This window comes from Mya arenaria, chromosome 12 (assembly GCF_026914265.1).
Source record: "Mya arenaria isolate MELC-2E11 chromosome 12, ASM2691426v1".
Lineage (NCBI taxonomy): Eukaryota > Metazoa > Mollusca > Bivalvia > Myida > Myidae > Mya > Mya arenaria.
Window position 1 is genome coordinate 51490545 of NC_069133.1, and position 25850 is coordinate 51516394.

A 25850-nucleotide genomic window follows, 5' to 3' on the forward strand; every position below is an offset into this window, starting at 1 on the left:
TATATTTGAATGGTTAAAAATGAATAACAATAATATATATATGCTTCAAGAAGTACACTGCAAAAAGTTTTTTAATCAAAAATGGAAACAAGAATGAGGAGGTGACTGTATATTTAGCGGAAATAAAAGTAATAGTGAAGGCGTCGCAATATTGTTCAATGGAAAACATAAACTGGAAATATTAAACGTAACTGAATTAATAGAAGGAAGAATCCTAATTGTTGACATCATCTTGAACGATTCTGAGTTAACATTAGTCAACGTATACGGTCCCAATAAGGATGACCCACAGTTCTTCAAAAAATTAGAGAACTATATATTAAATAATGATGATAAATCGTACATTATTGGTGGCGATTTCAATACAGTCCTAAATAAAAATATTGATAAAAAAATGGAAATACAGGTAAACATAAGAGAAATAGAGAAATCATTACTAACTTTATGAGCTCAACAAATTTAATTGACGCCTGGCGCCTAAAGCATCCAAACAAATTACAATATACCTGGCACTCAAACAGTAAACCGCATAGACATTGCAGACTTGACTACTTTTTAATTTCCGAAAACTTGGTCAACTTACTAACAAAAGCTGACATAAAACCAAGCTACAGAACCGATCACTCACTTGTTCTTATAGGTTTGAATACAATAAAGGTAAAAAAAAGACCTGGATATTTTAAACTAAATAATTCAATCTTAAAAGACGAATATATATATATATAAAGAAAATATAAATAGATGTATTGAAGAAACTGTTAATTTTAATAAAGAATGCAATCCAAATGTACTATGGGAATTAATCAAAGGCTCAATTAGAAATGAAACAATCAAATATAGTAAAGAAAACCCAAAGAATCTTGAAAAAGTAAAGCTTCAAAACGATATAGAATATCTAGAAACACAATTAAATACAAACAACACAGATGAACTTGACACAATAACAGAACAAATTATAGCTAAAAAACAAATATTAGACGAATATTTACTTGCCCAAATCAACGGAAATATAGTTAGGTCGAAAGCCATTCATGTAGAAAACAATGAAAAAAATACAAAATATTTTGCAAATCTTGAAAAGAAACGCGCAGAAGGAAAATCTATATATAAACTTACAGTTAAAAATGAAATCATAACAGGAACAAAAAATATACTTCGCGAAGAAGTGAACTTCTTCCAAAGACTTTACGCAGAGAATGGAAATATTAATATAGAACATATGAAGACCTTTTTAGAAAATCCAAATATCATGAATGCGAAACTGCTCTTAAAGATATGCAATGCAACAAAAGCCCTGGATCTGACGGAATAACAGCAGACTTCTATAAGATATTCTGGAATAGAATAAAAAAATACTTAACAAACTCGCTAAATTATTCTTTTACTAATGGACATTTAACAGCGCTTCAAAAACAAGGTATAATAACACTCATACCAAAACCAAATAAAAACTTAGAAGAATTATCAAATTGGAGACCAATTACATTATTAAACGTAGACTATAAAATTGCAACGAAAGCAATAAATAATCAAATAAAAAAGTGTTACCCTTAATAATAAACCATGTTCAATTTGGGTTTGTCAAGGGTCGCTATATTGGAGAAAACGTTAGATTGATTTTTGATGTCATTGAATATCTAGAAGATAAAAATAAACCTGGGCTCTTGTTCTTTGCTGACTTTGCGAAGGCCTTTGACAGCTTAAGCCACAAATACATCTACGAATGTCTAAAATCATTCAATTTTGGACCTAACATTTTGAATTGGACGAAGCTATTTTACAATGACATTCAAAGTTTGATAATTAATAATGGAACTCTTTCACAATCTTTTGGACTAAAGAAAGGCTTTCGACAGGGTTGCCCCTTGTCTGCGACATTGTTTATAATTTGTTTACAACCTCTTTCTAACTATATTGCAAACAATTCTCAAATTGAAGGGATTGAAATTAATGATAAAACTATTAAACAAACTTTTTTTGCAGACGACTCAACCTTCTTTAATAATGGTAGTAGACAATCTTTTGAAACTCTTGTTAAGACACTAGAAATGTTCTCTGATTGTTCAGGCCTAAACCTCAACACCAATAAATCTATAGTCCTTAGAGTGGGATCATTGAAAAATACAAATACACACTTCTGCAACACTCAAAACTTTATATGGACTTCTGACACTGCAAATACACTAGGCATGACTTTTACAAACAATAGACAACTAAATATACAAAAGAACATAGAAAACAAAGTGAAAGAATTCAGAATCTGCTTAAAACAGTGGCAGCACAGAAAGCTCACACTCATGGGAAAAGTTACGGTCGTTAAGACCTTTGCACTTCCGAAACTTATATACCCTTTTGCAGTTCTTCCTAATCCAAGTAAACAAACAATTGACGACATTAAAAAGCAGTTTTTGAGTTTTTGTGGGACAATAAACCCGATAAGATTAAAAGAAATATAATATGTCAAAATTATGAATATGGAGGTCTAAAATTAACAGATATAGAATCTCTATGGATTAAACGATATCTAGACCCAAATAATAATGGGGATTGGAAAATATTTATGCACGAAAAACTGAAGAAATATGGAAACGATCTTATTTTTGAATCCAATCTAGACCAAAACGAAATTAAACATATTTCTCAAGAAAAAACCTTTTTGAACGACGTATTGAAGTCGTGGGTAAATATTAAAAGTAATCACGATGAAAATAATAAAATCACTATAAGCAAAATGGTGATATGGAATAACAAATTACTGAAACAAAATGGTCGCACCTATTTTTATAAAGAATGGTATCAGAAGGGTATTAAGCTATTTGAACACATTTACGATTATAGAGCAAAGACCTACTACAAGTTTAATGAACTTAGATTTCTGTATGACCTTAATGAACAAGATTTTCTAAAATATCTAACACTTGTTAATTCAGTATCATTAAAAACGAAACTTATGTCAGAAACGATTAACCAAATACCACAAGATAAATTAACTGATACATTACTGAAATCGAAACAGACTAATAAATTCCTTTATTCATTACAGCAAAGAGATATTTTAAAACCGTCGTCAGAAAGTAAATGGCGAACATTATTTCCAAGTTTAGATGACGACAAAAAATGGAAGTCAATTTACAGGCAAACATATATTACTACAATAGACACGTGTCTGCGTAGTTTTCAGTATAAATTTTTATTAAGAATAATACCGACAAATAAATATCTTTATAAATGTAAAATAAAATCAACACCTCTATGTGACTTTTGTAGCATAGAAACAGAAACAATAGAACACGTATTCTGGGACTGCCAGAAGATACAACCTTTATGGGAAGAACTTAACATCTATATAGCTTCGCAATCCATACATATTATGATAACAAAACAAGAAGCATGTGTAGGCATTCAGGGAAATGGAAGATACACAGTCATATGTAATTTCTTAATTGTGTTATTGAAATTTTATATCTTTTCTATGAAATATAAAAACACTATACCGACTGAATTGAATCGCAAATCGCACTGTTAAAAGAAATGGAAAGTTTTAAACCTCGATCCTTAGATAAAAGTAAATTCAGCACTCTAACATAACATAAAATACGGTCATAAATTACTCATTATAACCAGTATGTGATTCAGCAAATTATAACAATAATTGATTATTATTACCTTTCCACCTTTAAATATGTATAACTAACTACAATACGTAGCTTGTAAAATCCATTAGGGGAAAAAGCTTGAGAGACTGAAAGAATGTGTACGTGTGAATGGATGCGTGTGTGTTTGTGTGCGCTTGTGTGCAGGCGTGCGTGTGTGTAGGAGGGGGGATTAGGGTTTATAAATAAATAAAAAACATAGAATAGTTATAATGCTATTAATGCTTTAATGTATGTGAATTGTTTTGTATTCTGTGTAAAAAATAAATGAGAAAAAAAGGTTTCTCTCCCACAAAAAAGCATAACTTGAAGGACGATCACATAATGCCGTGTTTCAATTATGCTGTTATATTTTAAAACAAAAGTAAAACAAATGTTGTTGAATACATAAATATGTTTTAAAATACATTTTTGAAACACGACGGCTTAATACATCACCGATTAATATATGTGTTCAATGTTTTGCAAATGCAACTTTGTTGGCGTTGATTTCATGTCTGTAATGGAAAGGAAATTGGTCAATAAAATATGATGTATGTGATTCATTGTGTCGGCTAATATGATTAACTCATGAACCATTTGTTTAGCTAACAAATATTTCGCATCAGAGCGGATGCTATCATGCCGTAACTTGATGGCGTTCTTGTTATTCAGTATTAATATAAAGGCTGAGCCGCCCCTTATTTGCGTTATCAGCTTAAGTTTAATAACATTGATGTAATTGCAGAATTTCCATTAGTTTCCCACAGTGTTTCCTGGGAATTCTATTGTGTAAAATGTAAAACACAATATGAGCAAAAATAAGGCCTTGTACAGAATTAAAAACTTGTATAGCAGATGACATTGTCAATTAGTTTGTTTCTATAATAGAGTAATCATTGTCAAATTGTTTGTTTGCGTTATATGGTAGCCCTCTTATACATGTTGAAATAATGAAATTTTGAGAATTTGTTTGGAAGGAAATTGCATTGAACAGCATAAACATATCCTTGCTACCATCGTCAGGATTAGGAACACTCTTCGATCGTTTGCGTGGCAAAAAGGTACTGGTATACTACTGTATTGAAATGAAATTAGCATCTTAAGGTTTTGGAGCATACAATGGCCGTGTCTTTCCTCCGCCGAAATACACCTAGTGAATTCCGAATCAAGTGGAACATAACCTGTCAATCGAATTCACAGATTAAAGACAGCCAAACGCCACCGTCAACGAATCAGCGAATTATTTTACGTATTTACGTGGAACATACCACTTCGGGGTAGGCTGGTTAATCCACATTCACAGTTTGCATCAAGCGGTCAATAAATACTTACCTTAATTTAAGCCCCTTAAAACCAAAAACTTACTGTTCGAAATGCTTTGTTGAGGAGTTGGGGGGGGGGGGGTATAAATTGACTCTCACTTTGTTTCAAACAGGGAATGGATCTTGCTTTTATTACTACCTGGTTTACGAGGACGATTTGCTACAATACAAGTTACTGAACCTACAAACCGAGAAAATTTAGTTCGTAATTATGCATGAACACGGGCACCTAAGCATATGTTCGTGCACAATTACGAAAATTATGGGTAAGTAACTGTTTTGTACCATATTACCACGGACAGCGTTCAATAAATGAGGTGCGGTATAAGTGGAGAGCGTTGCCATATACCTGCACGGTAGATATAGAACGCCAAATCTACTTGTTACCGTTCCGATATTGGAAATAATGTGCAGACAAAAACACTGTCAGATATTGTACAAATAACTTCAAGTTACTATTTCGTTGCGCAGTTATTTAATTTTGCATATAAACTTAATGACTTAACTCTTGGTAATCTTAATTATGATTGCAACAATACACTTCACTGGCGATCAATTTAATATAAGATCAACAAATATAAGCTAAACTACTAGATTTAATTAATGATTGACAGATATATATCAAAATTTTACGAACTACTTCTACTGATGTACCGGCATACATCCGAGGTTGTTTTCGATTAAAATGACCGAGGATTTTCGAATGACTTAAGTCACTATTTCTTCGCCCACGGGTGAAATGACCGGATAACCAGGAATCGGAGCATAGCAGTCCACTTAATTGTTTCTTTGTGATGATTTTTTTTCTAATCCCTTCAATTTAATTATGAACAAAACATAATTGTCTTTTTGTTTCTTTCCATTATCTAGATTCTTAAGCTATTTTAGACAACATATTTACTGAGAAACAATATCGTCAGCACACCAGTATTATGTTGAATGGTGAACGTATTTAAGAGAATCGCGCATGTTTTTCTTTGTAAAACGACTTTTTGTATGGCGAAATTTAGTATGACAAATTATAAGGAGTGGTAAAAATAAGATACCAAAAGCTGGAAATATTTTGCAAATGTTGATATTTGCTCAAATATCGACTTTGAAGACCGCGATTTCCATTAACGTTAGTAATGGCTATGATTCGTTGTTACTTGATAAGTTGATTGACATTATCACATGATGTTATCAATGTATTGTTCATGATACCCTTTGGCCTAGTGGTTAAGTCATCTGTTTTCTATTTTTATCGACTCTACTGGTGTGGGTTTGCACACCACAACACTTTTTTTATTCTATATTTTTTCTGCGATTTCGCTATCAAAGCGTAAAATAAAGATGCAATAAGTGTGTCTGATGCCTTACCGTGAAAATTAATGTTGGTCCAAAAACATGAGCGAGTCACTTTAAGGGGTAAACACACTTGGGAAATCACTGAAGTCTGAAAATAATAATCCCAGCTGTAATTAATTTGTGATTCCGCCGTGTGGTGTGATTTTAAATAGCTACATGACATGAACTTTTGAACCGTTTGGCATTTCGTTTTAATTAGGAGACAAAATATCAAAAGGATTCTCTCATTTTTCAAATTGTGAGTATGCACACATGTGTACAAGATAATTAGGTTCAATAAGAAAGAAAAAATCGACGGTTAGTTGCTTTGCAACGATATCGATGTACATTCCATTTTTATTCCAGAATGTGCAATAAATGATGACATTCTTTTTCATAATGAATACATGATCACATTAGCGAGTCCAAGGAGGGGGGGGGGGCACACCCGGCGCACCATTACATTTACGGACTAGAAAGTGTTGAAACTTTCTTGGGAGTCCTGGATCCGCCCCTGGGATCACAATGTGCAATATATTATCCCAGGACTATGTACTGAATGCAGTGTCAGCGCTTCAAGTGCTTTTTCGTTAAGCCCTAATCAAGCGCCAATGTTTGTTAAAAGTTGATGCAACTCTTAAGGACTAACTAAACACGACAAAGATAACAGAGTGGTGAGTGCATTAGTTCAACATTTATCACACGCCAACCTATCATGCGCTGAAAAACATGTGAATCATGTTTGTTTTTTTCAATGGAATGTTAATCTACTTTATAACATCATACTACCACGCATGATTACATCATCTTGTGGCACATGTGTATTACAGATGTGGAAAATACCCATGGTCATATATGCGATATGATATATTGCCATGTTTTATCAGTTCTAAACAAAAAATCGGGACATTACAAATATGAGTTTATTTATTGCAAACATCCAAGTAATTTTATTGCTCACACCCAGTGCAATTTAAAGTTCATTGTGTTAGTTTACCACAACCAATGTCATGCCAATGCGTCCCTCTCACGTGGTAGACGGTGGGATTGTTATTGTCTGTAGGCGTGCATGGTCCGGAACCTTCGTTGATGCAGTCGCGATTGCGACCAATAACCGGAACGGAAAACCATGGACAAGAGTTCCCAAAGGACGGCAGGGGGCGCCTTGATGGAACAACTGCGGTCCATTGATTGACAAAACCTGGGAGAATTGGTGAGACGCTCGCGCATCATCCATTCTGATATTAAAACTGTCAATTTTTACAACTAATCACTTGTTGATTAGCAGAGAACGCGTCGTGCTACTCAGACCGCTGTATAACTATATATTAACTACTGGAACGTGATAAGGACAGTTATAAGGGCATTCATTTACACCGAGGATGATTCTTAATCATTTCTAAATTTAAAAGATAACAGTTACGTTAATCTGTATAAAGTCACCTGCGCATGGTGAAAATTATCATTTATTCATTTATTATTATTGCAGATAGCGGAACGATTTAAACTGAACTCTATTTTTGTTACATATAAAACAACCCGAAATAGAATATATACTGTGACTTTTTGCGATAAACGTGTTTTTTTGTTTTTTAAATATAGTTGCAAACAATAATACAACTTATCGACACAATTGAAAAATCTTTATTCTACCTCATGTCTACAATAAGACATTTGCTAATAACAATATCGCTGTGTAAACGACAAACGAGGAAATAAAATTTAAAAAAACTTGCGTTAAAAAAGGAAACTTTTATTTATTTAATACAGTAAGAACAGTTTCGAGTAATAAACACAAGAAACACGATATAAACATATTAATACGCAGATATACAAACTGACACACCAGCTTAACACGATGCAAACGAACACTTTCTACGGAACATTAGCCCATGTACTAACTATGGCTACAATGTTGGTAGTGCTCATACCGTCAGCGCACGGTTGCTTCATCCGGAACTGTCCCCCTGGTGGCAAAAGAAGCATGGATCTGGTCAGCAGAGCGTCCGTACCGGTAAGAATGTATTTAAAATGCTTTATTTCAAAGATTCAAACGTATCTATTAAGGGCGTTTTTGTTGATACTAAACCTGTTTCAGTCTTGGTTTTATGTGTGATTGTTCTGTCATTTTTTTGCATATTTGTATTCATGTTTAATAATCATCTATTATTGGTTGAAGGAAAGAACATTGAATTGAATTGAATTCAACTAAATGGTGTTTCAACAGATGTCTAATATCACTAACTGCCATGTTTGAGGTAGTTTTCGGATGGAACGAACCGACGAAACCACCTCCGGGGTAGGGGTGGCTCGATAGTTTCAAAAACAAGTTTTGGTTTTTGTCGATAAAACTGGTTTTTCAGTTTATTTGAAACTGTCACAACAAATACACATTGCATGAAACCGATATAAAACCAAGACTAGTTCATCACCAACAAAGATGCCCTTAGTTACGTTAACATATATTTCTTGTTTTATGACTAGAAAATCAATTGTATATACATATTATGTATTTGAAAAGTATTAAGTACATAAGCGATAATGAAAACAAAGGTAATAGATTAACCTTATCATACTTAAAGACGCAATTTTTTTTTGTAAGTAAAGCATTAACACAAGTAATGTAAGGTTGGGCCTGTACTTAGTTAAATTAACAAATACATGATTGCTATCGTTCAAGATTACAATACATTATTACCAGTTTTCGAACGCATAATAAAAAGCTTCATGTATATATTAACATTACCGTACAAGAACATTAGTGTTCGGTGTTTGCAATAATTCTATGGATTTCATAACACTTGGTCTAAAATATGTGTGTTTTAAAGCAGCACGCTCACAGTCTGACCGTTTTGACAACATTTTGTCTTTTGCTATGAATAAACCAAACTTTGCCCGAATGTCTGAAAACCTGGTGATAAAATATCAATTCGCAGTTTTTGATTATTATTTACGTTTGAAAATTGATGTTTCATGACTATACGCGTTATCAGCGCGTTCAGAAAAATGAAGATTTCCAAACAATTGAGATGTGTTCTTTTGTGAGTTAACTTATATGACCGACTTGAAAGCACTGATGCCAAAATCAGCTGATTCTGAGACGACAACAATGGAACAATTGTCAAATCGGTCAATCTATGAGAGTGCAGCATTAAGTGTGTTACTAAGATTAATATGCAACTTATCCTAAGTTTACGTTATCTCGGCGGAACAACCGCTTGACAACAGAAATATCTTTGTTTGATATAGCATACTATCCGTGAAATTAAAGCGCATTTAAAAAAATAACTACGCATTTGTTTTCCCCTAATTATTATTTAGAGTGACAAAATGCAAGTATCCATTTTAATCACACATTTATCTATCGTTAAAGTAAAACATGTGCAGTTGAACCTACGGCGCGTTTAGTCTTGTGCACTTTATGTACGATATAATGCTTCCACTTAAATCATTAAAGCTCTTGAGACAATCTTATCAAGTTGCAACAATGATATCTCCTTAATGTGAACCTGTAAGAAGAATTTAATGCAATCTTGACGATATTCTTTGTTAGATTGTTTGCGTCTATTACGGCATAATCAGGTTGGTATTAAGGTCTTGTCTGCAAGTTCTCGGAGAACTAGGTCATAGCAATTTTCTGCCTCAATCCATTCGGAGCTCCTCGGCCATTTTTATCGAAAACTACCGCGGATGTATGCCGGTACATCAGTAGAAGTAGTTCGTATTTTTTTTAATTATATCATTAATTAAATGTAGTGTTTTAGCTTGTATTCATTGATCTAAGTTTATATTAATTGCCAGTGAATTGTAGTATTGCAAACATAATTAAGATTCCCGCGAGTTATGTCATTAAGTTCAACTGCTAAATTAAATTACTACGCGATCTACTTGCAGCGAACTTAAATATACCAATTTCTTAGAATGCAAACCGTCCATATACATCCGAGGTTGTTGTCGAGAAAAATGGCCAAGGAGTTCAGAATGGCCTCAATCAACTCTAAATAAGACCGAAGGTACACATTATACGTCGTTCCGTCTATACTTTACATGCTGGCGGTTGGAAATATTACAATACATAATCTTTACAATTGACAATGAGGTAATATAGGTTTTAATATTTGTTAATTTATATTAGTGGTCACGCGAATGTTTCTATGCTAGTCAGCGCGCATGCCAAACTAATTCATCACCGACTAAATTTAAACAAATTTATATCTGAAAAAAATGGGCTGATTTTTTCATCAGAGGCTTTCTAAATGATACAGTTAAAATCCATCCAGCTATTCCATCAGCAGAGACATGAGCGCTGGCACTAAGGGTATTTCTAAGACCATTGGATAACATTATGTATATTGTTAAAATTGTGTATTAACTTTTACATTTGATATACATTGGTTAAGACACTATCAATTACGTTAGCTAAAACATGTCAGTAAATGACCATTGAGCATATGCTAAACATATTCATTCCCCGCATTTCCAAAACATGAACGTTTCTTAAAATCAAATATGTATGACCAGTTGCTGTTTTAATATTGTTAGCCAAAAGGAGTTGTCATTAAAATTTAACGAATAAAGAAATGCATAAAAACAAAAACAAAATTTTATTGTTTTGATTTGATAAGTAGCATTTAGAAGAAACTCATTTATTTAATTAAAGTCATATGATGTGCATTTTCTGACATATGCGGTTCAGACTCATCCCTGCAGATTGCCTTAATGACAATGCTTTTATCTGCTGTATTGAATTGAGAAAGTTGTTAAAATTATGACAGTATTCTTCTTGTTTCATCTTTACTCGGAAACGATACATTTCCTTTTTATTGGATTTATAATCACACACGCTGGGTGTACATGTTAGAAAAATGGATATTAATGCATGATTCTTCGCAGAGTTTATAATAATGAAATGCTGATATTCAACTACGTGTAATAAATCCAGTCCATTAATGTCCAGTTACTCTTCATGAAAGCAGCTATATAGTTTTCATCTGGTAAAGAAATTGAATTTTAATTGACAAAAAATGCAGCGGTTGCATATAACTGACTGGCGTAATATGCAAAGAAAGTACGGTGTGTGGTAGCGGGATAGCCGGACAGCTGGAGAAATTCTACGGCCGGACCAGTTTTCAGGCCGGAAAATGTTATCTCCGGCCGTTGAATATATTAATATCGGAATACTTTATTAAACCTTTTTCCACATATGTAGAAGACACATGCACCTACCATCCAATATAGGTGACCATACTGGGAAAACTCGTTTAGTGGTTTAGACGAGTTAACGAGTTTTCTTAGTATGGTGACCTATATGTGGTGGTAGGTGTACGTGTCCCCTACAACACCTTCTAGGTGCTGCTCCGCCTTCTTCACTCTGGTGAGTACCAGACTAAGTCCGAAAAGGGTTTTTGTGTCGATCTTTTTGGAAATTTGGCCATATTTTCTAGTGGTTTAACTAGTTAAAGTGGCACGCTTATTCAAAATCAATACATACACATGTATAACAAACATTTTTTTTGAGTGATATACCTTCAACTACTTACCCAATAATGCATTTATGGAAAATATTAATTACTAATAACAATATTACAACCGTATATTAAACAGCTGAAAACACAAAAATATTAAATGATTGGTGAATGCTAAAAGATTTACTGCGATCTTCTATCGTCTCATAAGGTAAAAATATTGTGTTTTCTGCACATTTTTTTTTCAAATCAAAACTCGGTATCCTTCACAAGCACCATTGTTTTCGACATTTGCTCATTCTTTTTGGTATATGAAAACAATTGTTTTAAATGTGTTAAATCTTATTTGGGAGTAAGAGTGCATCTTTAAGAATTCCTTTATAAATATTATCTCCGGTCGAAGATTACATTTTCTGGGAAAATCTGCCCGCTGTCCGGCTATCCCGCTAACTTAACGCACCTAAGAAAATGGACAAATATAATTTAAATTGGTAGAGTTGTTGTCAATAACCCTCACGTGAAGGCGTTTGTTTTTCAATTATACATTCAGGTATTACAAGATATAAGATACAAGACATAGGCATCGTAAGGCTTATATAAATTAATTTCTTGATTTTCATCCATTTTTTCATATGGGTACGGGATCTTTTTTTCTTAGATGACTGTCTTACCGTTAACTATGTGTTCATGATCTTTCTTTATGAATACAAGGTCATATACTGTAACATGTGTTTCTCGACAAACCTCGAACACCACCGTAACGATTCACCTTTTTTGAATATTTACGCAAATACAAAATACAATCCAATTAATTTATTGTCGCCTTATTTAAGGTCGGGTATATGCTAACTAGAAACATTAGCTCAATGAGCTATTTTCCGACATGAATAACAAACACACATAACATATCAACAAAAAGAGCTGGTGCCCTTGAACTAAAATCATAAAGTTTTAAATAGTTGCATTATTGGAAATGTCGCATGAATTGAAAAAGTGGCATGTGTGAAATCGTTATAAATAAATGAAAAAGATAATTTGGAAATTGTAAACGTATTAAAGATACATGGCATTCCATATTCGTTATCCTTTATCAAGAAATAAATTAGTAAAAAAATCCTTTCATTCTGAGTAATTTAATACATTCTCTAAATAACCACAGGCAACTTGGAGATAAAAAGAGGGATCCAGATGATGAAGGCAGGTTCTGTGAACATTGAAAAATTGTCATAATAAAAACAATACCCTCTCACCAAAAAATCGACAACAGATATGCATCGCGCATGCGTACGCCATTGGTGAATTCTTTAAAGGCAGGTTTTTGTGTGATTGAAATTCGTCATGATAAACCAACTACCTTAAACTAAATTTTGAAAAGAAGACTTTACATGCGCTACTGATGATGATGCGCATGCGTACGGCATCGGTTACTCAGACAGTATTTCGAAGACTCAAAGGACAAACACACATTCGTAGAGATCTCTGTAAATAGCCCCATTGTTAAGCACACATTGCAGCTGGTAATCAGACATACTTTAAGTGCACTGAAGGACGCTGAAACAATACTGTATGGGAACGAAGAACACGATGGATAAGAGTTGAGTGTAATCTGAGTACAATAACACATAATTTCGATTCATGTGACCTTTTATTACAGTTTCATGACATATTAAATGTCAGGTATTATAGATGAACTTAATGTCGAAAGTGCAGACCCATTGGAAAGAGCAGATGTCTGTTTGATTACTTATAGTATGTCCCTCACGTATCGCTACATATTATGATTATGTAATTTGGGTGTCGTAATCCAAGATCTGTGTATGGTTTTCAGTGCCCATCCTCAGGACACACCCACGATTTCTGATTAAAAGAGAATAATAGCAATTCTGTGTTATGCGCACTAGTTGTGCGCCTTTCTGGTTAAGGGCGAATGATGGCATTGCTGAGCAATTTAAGTGTACGCCCTTCTGGTTAAAGGCGAATTATAGCGTTGCTTTATAAAGCGCACTAGTTGTTCGTCCTTCTGGTCAAATGTGAATGATAGCATTGCTGTGTAATGCGCACTAGTTGTAGGCCCTTTTGGTAAAAGGCGAATGATGGCATTGCTGTGTAATGCGCACTAGTTGTAGGCCGTTTTGGTAATAGGCGAATGATGGCATTGCTGTGTAATGCGCACTAGTTGTAGGCTCTTTTGGTAAAAGGCGAATGATGGCATTGCTGTGTAATGCGCACTCGTTGTAGGCTCTTTTGGTAAAAGGCGAGTGATGGCATTGCTGTGTAATGCGCACTAGTTGTAGGCCCTTTTGGTAAAAGGCGAATGATGGCATTGCTGTGTAATGCGCACTAGTTGTAGGCCCTTTTGGTAAAAGGCGAATGATGGCATTGATGTGTCATGCGCACTAGTTGTAGGCCCTTTTGGTAAAAGGCGAATGATGGCATTGCTGTGTCATGCGCACTAGTTGTAGGCCCTTTTGGTAAAAGGCGAATGATGGCATTGCTGTGTCATGCGCACTAGTTGTAGGCCCTTTTGGTAAAAGGCGAATGATGGCATTGCTGTGTAATGCGCACTAGTTGTAGGCCCTTTTGGTAAAAGGCGAATGATGGCATTGATGTGTCATGCGCACTAGTTGTAGGCCCTTTTGGTAAAAGGCGAATGATGGCATTGCTGTGTCATGCGCACTAGTTGTAGGCCCTTTTGGTAAAAGGCGAATGATGGCATTGCTGTGCAATGCGCACTAGTTGTAGGCTCTTTTGGTAAAAGGCGAATGATGGCATTGCTGTGTAATGCGCACTCGTTGTAGGCTCTTTTGGTAAAAGGCGAATGATGGCATTGATGTGTCATGCGCACAAGTTGTAGGCCGTTTTGGTAAAAGGCGAATGATGGCATTGCTGTGTCATGCGCACAGGTTGTAGGCTCTTTTGGTAAAAGGCGAATGATGGCATTGCTGTGTAATGCGCACTAGTTGTAGGCTCTTTTGGTAAAAGGCGAATGATGGCATTGCTGTGTAATGCGGAATTCTCAACCTATGTATCTGATACATATCTGACAAGTCTACTGTTAGGTAAAAGGTCAGAGCGAGTTTCTGTTAAACGATATTTAAAGCACTTTTATTGCGTGTTTGCCTTTATTTGCAGCATAAGAAAACGTATAATATTGAAATGTTATCAGACGTGACCGTGTATGTGTGTCATCGGCGTTAAGAATCGCCACAATTCAAGGACCAAACATTTGTCTTTTTTTCGGTTCAATATACTGCAATCGTAATGTGTCGCTTCAAACCGTTGAGAGCTAAGCACATTTTACAAAGAAGAGTTCAATAGAATAAAGTTTTAAAAAACACGTTAACAATCAACATCAAACGTGCTACAATATGGAGAATGGTTTCAGAGGCCAAAATGCTTGACACTATGCACTAAACAATGTATTGTGGGTTTATGGTGATTGCTTTTTTATATAAGAAAGAATAGCATTTTCGTAAACAGGGAGTGAATTTAAGTCCATGTTAGTTTAAATATATGTCTTATATAAAAGTATATTATCAAGAAAACTCCATACATTGTTAATCGAATAGTCTGAAACACTATGGCACGAAAACATATTCATATTGTCAAAATACTTGTGCGTTAAATGCAATACTAATTTCAGCAAATCACTGATACTAACATTGACTCAACTACTTACTTTACCGAACTATTGAAGCAAATGATAAGTTTACCCTTGCGAAAGATTTAGCTTAGAAAATAAATGAAAAAGAACAAACTTTCAAACGCTTTGTTATGTGGCCGACTATGCATTGTGGAAGCCCCGTAATTATCAATGTATATATACTATTCTATAACAAAGCATCCATACAGCTTTAAGTACAGTCTAATATAACTTAAAGGGAATATTTAGCTCTAATAATCAATTTAGTTTTGTACTTTATTCCTACGTTTATTGAATCAAATTAACTTTTTTGAGAAAATAATCATAGTTGCATTGGTAAGAGCGTTTAAGCTTATCCAATATTTCCCGAGACCCGGTAAGATTACACACCCAACCGCTAATGGCAATCTGAGAGGTCTGTAAATTAAACAATCTCAACAACAAAGTCAACACAACCTTCCTGGAGGTCTGCGATGTCTGTAACAAGAGAAACGTTCAAATATGCACTATAACACTAACCAAACAAACCATCAATGACTAACTCAAGTAGCATGATGAGTCGCACGCAGGTACTTATACCTTTGTTACGTTGACATTATTTTTAAAGAGCTCGGATTGAATCATTTTCATAAATTGTGTTCTTCCTCTAATACTAACATCCATTTGTCAATAATCACCTTCATGTCAACGCTAAAAGTGGATCAAGGCATGTCATCATACAATTACAACCATCAACCTTCAAAATAGTACGCTTGCTTAACTGACATCGTCAGTTATACCACGTGACCGTTTCCGCTAAATCACGAAAGGCGATCGGGACTGTTCGGAAATTATCATGAGACCGCTGGAGCTACCACAAAAATATTTTTGTTGAACTATGAAAGTCAAAAATCAGTACGGCGCCGAATCATCGTTTACAAAACCATAAATAAATGCTAACTTTCTTAGTGTTTAGAAAGAAATGCCTCGCGAATACCTCTATACTAGTCAGTGCGCATGCGCTATACTTTAAGTTACTCACTTAATAATGTTTGTTGTCCCATTTGTTTAAACTGTTAAATGATGTCATTTTACATTGCGTAGATACAATCGATACATATTTTTCCTTAATTAAACATTTTAGTGTTTGTGATATGTACTTTTTATTTCATTTTTTAAATGTTGAAGATACGTGTGCTTAGCAAAAACACGAATGCCAAGTTCGTGCATTAGTTATTATAACCTCCTCTATTTTTGGCAATAACTACAGAAGACAGCGTGTTCAATCTAACTTTCTTAAACAAAGACCCAGATTTTCTGGATTAGTTCTTATATCCTGTCCTCACCTCGAGCAAAATGGAACAAAATCGTCTTTGTGTGTGACAGTCCTTGTCAGACAAAGCGGACTTTAAAAGACAGGAATATCGAACCGATATTAGAAAATATTAAGGAAGAGTTCATATTTTCATTTCATCTAGCTAAGTCTAAAAATCCACTATGCCCATGGGCGCATGGAACGCATTGAGGACTTTTGGATACATTGTAATGTTGAACTCGCTTGTCCTCTCGATCGCGTTAAATCAGAACTCATTAAATGGCACCACGATCAATGTGATTTGCATTATCCTGCATGGCTGCAGGCAGGTCTAGGCATTGGCAATTTTCGCGGAGTTTTACTTATTTTATTTTCAAATCCCTTAATACGTTGATAAAGTACAAAAGTACAAATTCATGAATATAACAGCTTCGACTCAAATCCAGTCAAAATAAAACAGAACAGAAATTATCAAAACATATATTTTTTCGAAGAGGTGTGCCAATTTAGATGTTCATGAAAGCAGTATGAACGTAAGACTCAGAAGACTATAGTCCATATGAACAGCCGCCTTAGAGTCTTTGACGGTCTTTGCTTGGGCGAGTCTACGTATGTTGAAGGGAACGTAATGAATATCAAAATGAAAAGTTCCCTTAAAACACGCATTATTATGGCTACAGGAATTACAAAGGTTTGGATAGATTAGTTCCCAAGATACTCGTGTCATGGGGATAGACTCCAAAGACGTGAAATATCCGGTTAGCTTTAAGAACATAAAATAAAATACGATGTATCTTAATAATTCATATACACTACGTATAATACATAGAGATACATCGTTGTTTTATTTTGCTTTTAAAACAATGGTCAAACTGACAAATCCAATTGTAGACACACTCCAAATGTTGTTGTTCTTATTTTCCAAAAATATATTGTTTAAGCGACACTCACACCACATAAATGTGACAAAAATACAAGCATCGAGTCATTCCTATTTTGAAATGTTTCCATTTGGCATCTAACTCTAACTACACTGCATGTAACGTCGTGAAGTCCATGGACGTCTGTAGTGGTCAGTTCATTGATACGTCACAACTAGGGACTGTCTAAACAAATAAATGCTTATGAATGGCATTTGTTGGTAAGAGATAATACCTCCTGGACCATATGAACACTGATTATAGCATATTCTAAACTATTCTTGCTGGAAATAAGATATTGTGTGAAAAAATATATGCAAAAACGGATTTCAAATTGACGTTTTGACTTCATTAGTTTCTTATCATGAACCCGTGCTTCAAGCTTTTATGCTCTAAAGAATTCCATTTGGTTTTAATGTCCTCTTTTCGTTTGATTGCTGAAACACCACAGCAACAATGTAACAAAATATAGTTTAGCGTTAAATGACTTCAAACAGTGTCTTCCTCTAAATAGACCATGATGTAGTTTTAAGCTGCAAAAGAACATTTTCAAATTAAATCTTGTCCCAAAATTGTTAGCTGAAAATAGGCGTAAATATCTCAACTAGCAGTATCTTTCACAATGGCTCAAAAGTACAATAAGCGTCCGGCACCAATCTCTCGAAAGTTCTTAAGCATAACAAGCTTAAGTTGCTTATTTCAAAAAGCCAAATTCCTTAATTAATTTTGACTTTACTTAATCAAAATTAGTTTGTCATAGACATCATGAAGTAAAACTCTCTAAAGAATGTCAACCATTAGATAAAACAATATAGTGAGCTTAGGCTAATCCTGTTTCAATGGACTGACCTAGAACTGACCAGCACGTATCTTTATTTCAGTGCCTACAGTGCGGGCCAGGCGGCCTTGGTCAGTGTGTGGGACCCCAAATTTGCTGCGGCCCGTTCGGCTGCTACATTAGCACAGCGGAAGCAGAGATATGCGCCAAGGAGGATGAGCGAGGGATGGCGTGTGAGGTCCGCGGGGAGCCGTGCGGGGCCCGGGGTCAGGGGTCGTGTGTGGCCAATGGCATCTGCTGTGACTCAAGTATGTGTTAATATTGAATATTTCAGGTACCCATTGAGGATGCGAATATCTATTGTTAAAAGTAGATTTATACTACAAAATGTTACAAAACTGGAATATGTACACTAGTCGTCATTCCTAGTACATGTACGAGAGACGAAATACCTCATTATGGCGTTCGAGCAATCGTCTGCCAGGGAGAGTTATAATTTCGGTTGGTTCCACTATATTATCATGAAGTATTTATACATTGTAAAAGTGTACATTAAAGGTAATAAAATGAGTACACGATGTAAGAATGTATTCATAGTAAGCGTTTATTTGCGTTGCGGCATGCTCTGTTAGATTTGGTGAAGTTGTACATACCATTTCTATCCTGTTATTTCAGAGGCTTGCTCTATGAATGAGCGATGTCGGCGGGCGTCAGACGAAGGCGGCGTGCAACTTATCACGCTGCTTAACCGGATATTGGAAGGAGGCGACCTTGAATGAGGCCGCGGAACCCCGTGCGTTCCATGGTTTATATATAAAGGACCTTAATGTGGTGGGGTGCCACGGAACGTTCAGCTTCACGGTTCCACGGACAGCTTCATGTCGGACAATGGCGCCACAGACATTTGAATCTCTCTATAATGTCAACTTTTATATCGTATAATACACGTGCTTATTGTATTCTAGATTCATAAGAAAATCAAAAGATCAACTTCTCAAGATTATCATCATTAAAAAAGAGTTGTAAATTGTGATTTCGGTTTGATATGAAATAAAACAAATGAACTATTTTGTCTCCTTTTGCACCGACATTTTTAATCGTAGGTACCGTTGTTGAGTGCTGATTTATTATTATTTTGTTTGAGAACCGGTACTCTGTACAAACCCGACCTATGTCAAGGTATATGACTATATCACAAGTTTTAAATATTATATGGTCAAATCTTTACATGTGCACACAAAACTATTGCAAATTTTGAGGAAATTACGAAAAAGATCCACTACGGCTAGTACGTGTAGGAAAATATAGGGTCGGTCAGGTTTGAGGAAACAAACTTTTTTCCCTTTAAGACGCAAACAAATCAGTTATAGAGTCACATTAAGAAAGTCTTTATGAATAAGAAGCACAAAATCATCTTTCTATGAATAAAACAAAAAATATGTTCATGTGAATTCCCAGTGGCATTTTACACAGACCGATACGGTTACGGAAGAACAAGTCGAGCTGGTGAAACAAAACAGATTAGTTTTGTGACAACGCTTGGAATGAAAGAAAATAAAATTGTGCTTCTATAAATTAGGAAACATTACAAACAAAGTGTCAGCCTGAGATAGGCTCGAGACGGTGAATCAAATTTATTTTTTTCAACTGACGTCAATATATTTTTTCAAAATGTGTGATTGCATATTGCTGCCTCCCAATCATCACCCTCAGTCTGTTATATGCTTTTATAGGGAGTCTGCATACAATTTTCTTTCAAAATTCTGCCTGCGTTTAATGTAAATTGTGATGTAGGTACAAGGGGACGAATTGTATCAGTGTATTTCTACAGTTCAAATCATAAATTTGTAACTATATTTGACATGTTGTGTACTTTTGCTTAATCAAGTTTGTTTAAACCAGCTGACGTGGCGAATTCATACACAGTTCAATGCATTTGAACGCAACCTGAAGATATTGCCTATTGCCAGATAATATAATTCGATTTATTATAACATTTAAACATGCGTTACTTATTTTCATAGAATGCAGCATTTACCATACACGACCACTAAACGCCAGCTCCACAACTTAACGATGAAGCAAAGAAAATAAGCTATCGAGCTTTTCTCCAGAGTCGAATCTGTGCATAATTTGAGATCTGCTAGCATTTCAATTACACTTCGTTGCTTTCACACACTGTAAGAACATTCTGGCGTATGCAAATATTACTATAATGTTAAGTAGTTACACCGGAACACACAAAAAAACACGAATAAGGATTTTTTTTAAAAGGAAATACATGCTGTACATGAATGCACGTAATAATGGTGGCGCTGTTGCTCTAGTGATGGCGCTGTCGAGTAGTGGTGGCTCTGTCGAGTATGTTTTGCATAATGGTTTTGACTTATAACATTTATCTTAATTTGCGAGAATAATGATCATTTGAGCTGTATGTCTTGGAGAAAGTCATGCATCGATGTATGCCCGTATCTAGTTATAGTTTGCGAAGTCCACTTAATAAGTAACATAATAACTGGTGAACTAGATAAGATTCGTGTTACCACTCATCTATAAATGCTCTTTTGGCTTCTAGCAGTAACTGCTTATCTAGTTATGGTTTCCAAAACCTGTTTACTTCTTGAAGATCATTATGTTTTGTACATTTTTGTTTTATTACATATCAAATGATCGGCAAAGTCTGTAAACGGAAGTGATGGCCTAAATTCCCAACGCTTGGTGTGAGATGGCGTCAAATAGGCCACGATAGAATTTCAATTTAAAAATGTGTTATGTTTAAATATGGCATTTTTATTTACTAAGATAAAGATGAATATCCATACGATATCACTTCTGTAAAACTGTACTTAAAACTAACCTTCAACATTGACCACTTGAAGATACATGACATGGTCATTTCAATGTCAGGGTATGAAAACCACCCCTTTTTCAAATCCTTTTCTTCTTTTTAAGTTTATTGATCTATTTGGACTTTCTTTTATACTCATATGCTACCAAAATGGTATGCTAAAATTTCAAATACATTAAATCATACAAGACGCCAATGCGGCAAGCCGGATTTTTATTTGACGATGCAATTTTGCAAACCGAGGATTTGAGCTAGTGACCTAGTATTTTTAACCAAAAAGACCCATATTTATACTGTGTATGTATGTAAAGTAACCAAATGTCATGAAAATTGGAAAAAAATCCATATCATGCAGGAAAAAACTGTAATTTATGCTTAAATTATATTATACTTTAATGTGACTATGATATCCTGGAGAAAAAAAATGTAAAAGTTTCTTGAAAATCTATTATACTTAAATGTGACTAAGATATCCTGGAGAAAAAAAAAAGTAAAAGTTTCATGATTTTTAAAAAAAATAATGACATCAGGAAAATATTTCCTAAGATTTGACCTAGTGACCTAGATTTTGATCTGAGGTGACCCATATTCACAAATGTTTAAGACAACAAATAGACAAATATTCTCAGCAAGTTTCATAAAGATTTGACAAAAAATAATGAATTTTTATGGCCGTGGAATTCTTTCTCCTAAGGCAGTAACTCTGTAATTGGCTGAAATAGAATTGCAATTCCTGTACACTGTACTCCCTCTCATTATAATCTATCACTGTATGAAGTTTTATTAAATTCCATCCAATAGTTTTCAAATTATGCTCCGGCCAAGAAAAAGGTAACAAAGGGCAGTAACTCTGTAATTGGCTGAAAAAAGAATTGCGGTTCTTATAATACACTTCCTCTCATTATGATCTATCACTGTATGAAGTTTTATTAAATTCCATCCAATAGTTTTCAAGTAATGCTCCGGACAGGAAAAATGTAACAAAGGGCAGTAACTCTGTAATTGGCTGAAAAAGAATTGCGGTTCCTGTACATTACACTTCATCTCATTATGATCTATCACTGTATGAAGTTTTATTAAATTCCATCCAATAATTTTCAAGTTGTGCTCCGGACAAGAAAAAAAGAAACAAAGGGCAGTAACTCTGTAATTAGCTGAAATATAATTGCGGTTCCTGTACACTGCACCCCCTCTCATTATGATCTATCACTGTATGAAGTTTTATTTAATTCCATCCAATAGTTTTCAAGTTATGCTCCGGACAAGAAAAAAGTAACAAAGGGGAGAAACTATGTAATAACCTGAAATAGTCTCATCCAATAGTTTTTAAGTTATGCTCCGGACAAGGAAAGAGTAACAAAGGGTAGAAACTATTTAATAAGCTGAAATAGGGTTATGGTTCTTGTGCACTTCACTTCCTCTCATTGTGCTTTACCATTGTATGAAGTTTTAATAAATTCCATCTAGTAGTTTGCAAGTAAATGTCTGGAAAAAAATGAGAGCAAAAAACAATTAAAGGGCAATAACTCAGTAATGAGTTTAGGTAGAGTTATGGTTCTTGAACACTGCAATTCCTCTCACTGTGCTTTACCATTGTATGAAGTTCCAATGAATTCCACCGAGTACTTTTCAAGTTATACTCCGGACAAAAAAAAGTAACAAGGGGCAAAAACTCAGAAATAAGCAAGAATAGAGTTATGGTTATTGTACACTGCACGTCCTCTCACTGTGCTTTACCATTGTGTGAAGTTCCAATGAATTCCATCCAGTACTTTTTCAAGTTAAACTCCGGACAAAAAAAGTAACAAGGGGCAATAACTCAGTAATAAGCAAGAATAGAGTTATGGTTATTGTACACTGCACTTCCTCTCATTATGCTCTACCATTGTATGAAGTTTGATTACCATTGGATAAAAACTCTTGATTTTATTACATAAAATGAAAACTTAAACGCAAAATTGTTAACGCCCGCCCGACCGCCCGCACGCCCAACCGGTTTTAACCATTCTATAACCCGTAATTTTTCGATGAAAATTCCGGCTAAAAAGCTATCACACTCCTATCTCAGCTCATACTTTGGAAGTTATCAACTTTAAACACGTTCTTAATTCGTATTTTTTTAAAGTATAAAAACCCCGTGAAAACGTGCAGTTTAAATGTTTTCTGACAGGATGACATATTTTTCTTTTTCTTAATTACTGCAACATAATACCGCTTAGTGAAAAAAAGTTGTATTAAATACAGATATTGATATCTTACGTGAATAATATTAGCTTCATTATTAAGTTTAAAGTTCTTTTCAACACAAACTATTTTCTTGAATACAAAGTCAGTGTTATCAATCACCATATAAACGCGTCCAAAAAAATACCCCAGGTGCAAATTTGCACAAGTTGCATTAAAACGCAAGATATCGTTATGAATAAATGATATAACAGTTTCATAATGCACTTCATTTAAGGAATGAATTGCGAAATTGATGTCATCATCGGGGATTTGAACGCAGTTGACGATTGGGTACCCGATGGTAATTGACGATCAGGTTCCCGTGGGAAATTGACGACTAGGTACCCCAGAGTCACTGTCGATCGGGTTCCCGTAGGCAAATGACGATCAGGTATCCGTGGGTTATTGACGATAGGGTTCCCGTCGGTATTGACGATCGGGTATCCATGGGTAATTGACGATCGGTCTCCCGTGGATAATTGACGATGGGGTTCCCGTGAGTAATTGACGATCGAGTTCCCATGGGTAATTGGCGATCAGATATCCGCAGGTAATGAAGATCGGGGACCCCTAGGGTACTGACGATCGGGTTCCCGTCGGTAACTGACGATCGGATTTCCGAGGGTAACTGAAAATCGGGTTCAAATGGCTTACTGACGATCGGGTTCCCGTTGATAATTGACGATCGGGTTTACGTGGGTAATTGACGATCGGGTTCCCGTTGGTAATTGACAATCGGATTCCTCTGGGTAATTGACGATCGAGTTCTCGTGGGAAATTGGCGATCGGGTTCCCGTGGAAAAATGACAATCAGGTTCCCTTAGGTAATTGACGATCGGGTACCGTCGAGTAATGACGATCGGGTTCCCGTGGGTAAATGGCGATTGGGTACCAGTGGTTAATTGATGATCGGGTTCCCCTGAGTAATCGACGATCGGGATAACCGTGGGTCATTGACGATCGGGTACCAGTAGGTAATTGACAATCAGGCATCCGTGGGTATTTGACAATCGGGTTTCCGTGGGCTTTTGACGATCAGGTACCCGTGGATAATTGACGATCGGGTATACGTGGGTAATTGACGATCGGGTACCCGTGGGTAATTGACAATCGGGTCCCGTGGATAATTGACGATCAGGTACCCATGGTTAATTGGCGATCGGGTACAAGTGGCTAATTGGCGATCAGGTACCCGTGGGTAATTGACGATCGGGTACCCGTGGGTAATAGACGATCGGTTTCCCGTGGATTATTGACAATCGGGTATCCGTGGGTAATTGATGATCGGGTACCCGTGGGTAATTGGCGATCGGGTACCCGTGGGTAACTGGCGATTGAGTAAGCGTGTAAAAAACCTACCCGTCAAAGCATTGGTGTAAACGCTCATGGAAAGAGATACATGCGAGTATCGGTGAGCGATCAAGTACAAATTTAAAAAAAGAGAATTTGCTATATAACCTTATTAGTGAACTTCATCTTTTACACGTACATGCTTACGTGTTGCTTTGTACACGTAGACTTGGTGTGTCTCAACCTCTCAAATATTTGCGCTGCCATATCATTTAACGAGAAGCTGCTCGGCCATTTTTATCGAAAATAACCTCGGGTGTATGCCGGACCGGTACATCAGTAGAAGTAGTTCGTATTTTTTTAATTATATCAATAATTAAATTTAGTGTTTAAGCTTGTATTTATTGATCTAAGTTTAAATTGATTGCCAGTGGCGTGTATTGTTGCAGACATATTTAAAATTCCCTGAGTTTTAAGTCATCAAGTTTCACTGCTAAATTAAATTACTACGCCATATACTTGCAGCGGACTTAAAACATACCATTTTTTAAAAGTATGTAAACCGTCCATATACATCCGATGTTGTGTTCGATAAAAATCACCGAGGAGTTCCGTATATATCTACAAAACATCTTCAATGCGAGCAAATAGTAACGACTAACGTATAGGTAAAACGCATTGTCGTTTCCCCTATTTAAGGTATTCAGCTGTATAAATTGATGCCTGGTGACCCCCATATTAGTTTGGTTATTATTTGAAAGGATTTGATATGCAGAAAAAGAGTATGTAATAGTGTACAGACTAAATGACAAACAAGCTTGATGGCATTGAAAGATTGTAAATAACGTCATTTCAAATGCCATAGAATAAAAACACAAGCTACAATTACGTAAGGTGTTAAACTATATTGTGTATTTTCAGTCATTAAGTCCTCATAATTACATGTACATGTAACTGTATTCAGTTTGCAATAGAGTGTATGCAAGGCTTATTCGGCAAGATTGTTAATCATTATAGCTTTTTGGAGCATAGTGCACAGACAGAAAACAAAACCCTGGTTAGAGCTACCCTGGTTCTTCAACGTGAACCAATGTATAGCACTG

At 35.3% G+C, this 25850-nt stretch overlaps 1 protein-coding gene across 1 annotated transcript; it reads left to right on the forward strand.

Moving 5' to 3' along the window:
• Window positions 1-7556: 7556 nt before the first annotated feature.
• Window positions 7557-19450, forward strand: LOC128211882 (conopressin/neurophysin-like). Its single transcript, XM_052916992.1, has 3 exons — window positions 7557-8297; window positions 18487-18691; window positions 19059-19450. Exons 1-3 carry the CDS (start codon window positions 8142-8144, stop codon window positions 19160-19162), a joined length of 465 nt encoding a protein of 154 aa, XP_052772952.1. The 5' UTR covers window positions 7557-8141; the 3' UTR covers window positions 19163-19450.
• Window positions 19451-25850: the final 6400 nt, after the last annotated feature.

What these genes read in the sequence shown, in the direction of transcription:
- LOC128211882 (XM_052916992.1), top strand. Translation starts at nt 8,142, where the DNA reads ATGCAAACGAACACTTTCTACGGAACATTAGCCCATGTACTAACTATG. An exon ending in TCAGCAGAGCGTCCGTACCG is followed by an intron (nt 8,298 to 18,486) that starts GTAAGAATGTAT and finishes TCTTTATTTCAG; the next exon opens with TGCCTACAGTGCGGGCCAGG. An exon ending in TGGCATCTGCTGTGACTCAA is followed by an intron (nt 18,692 to 19,058) that starts GTATGTGTTAAT and finishes CTGTTATTTCAG; the next exon opens with AGGCTTGCTCTATGAATGAG.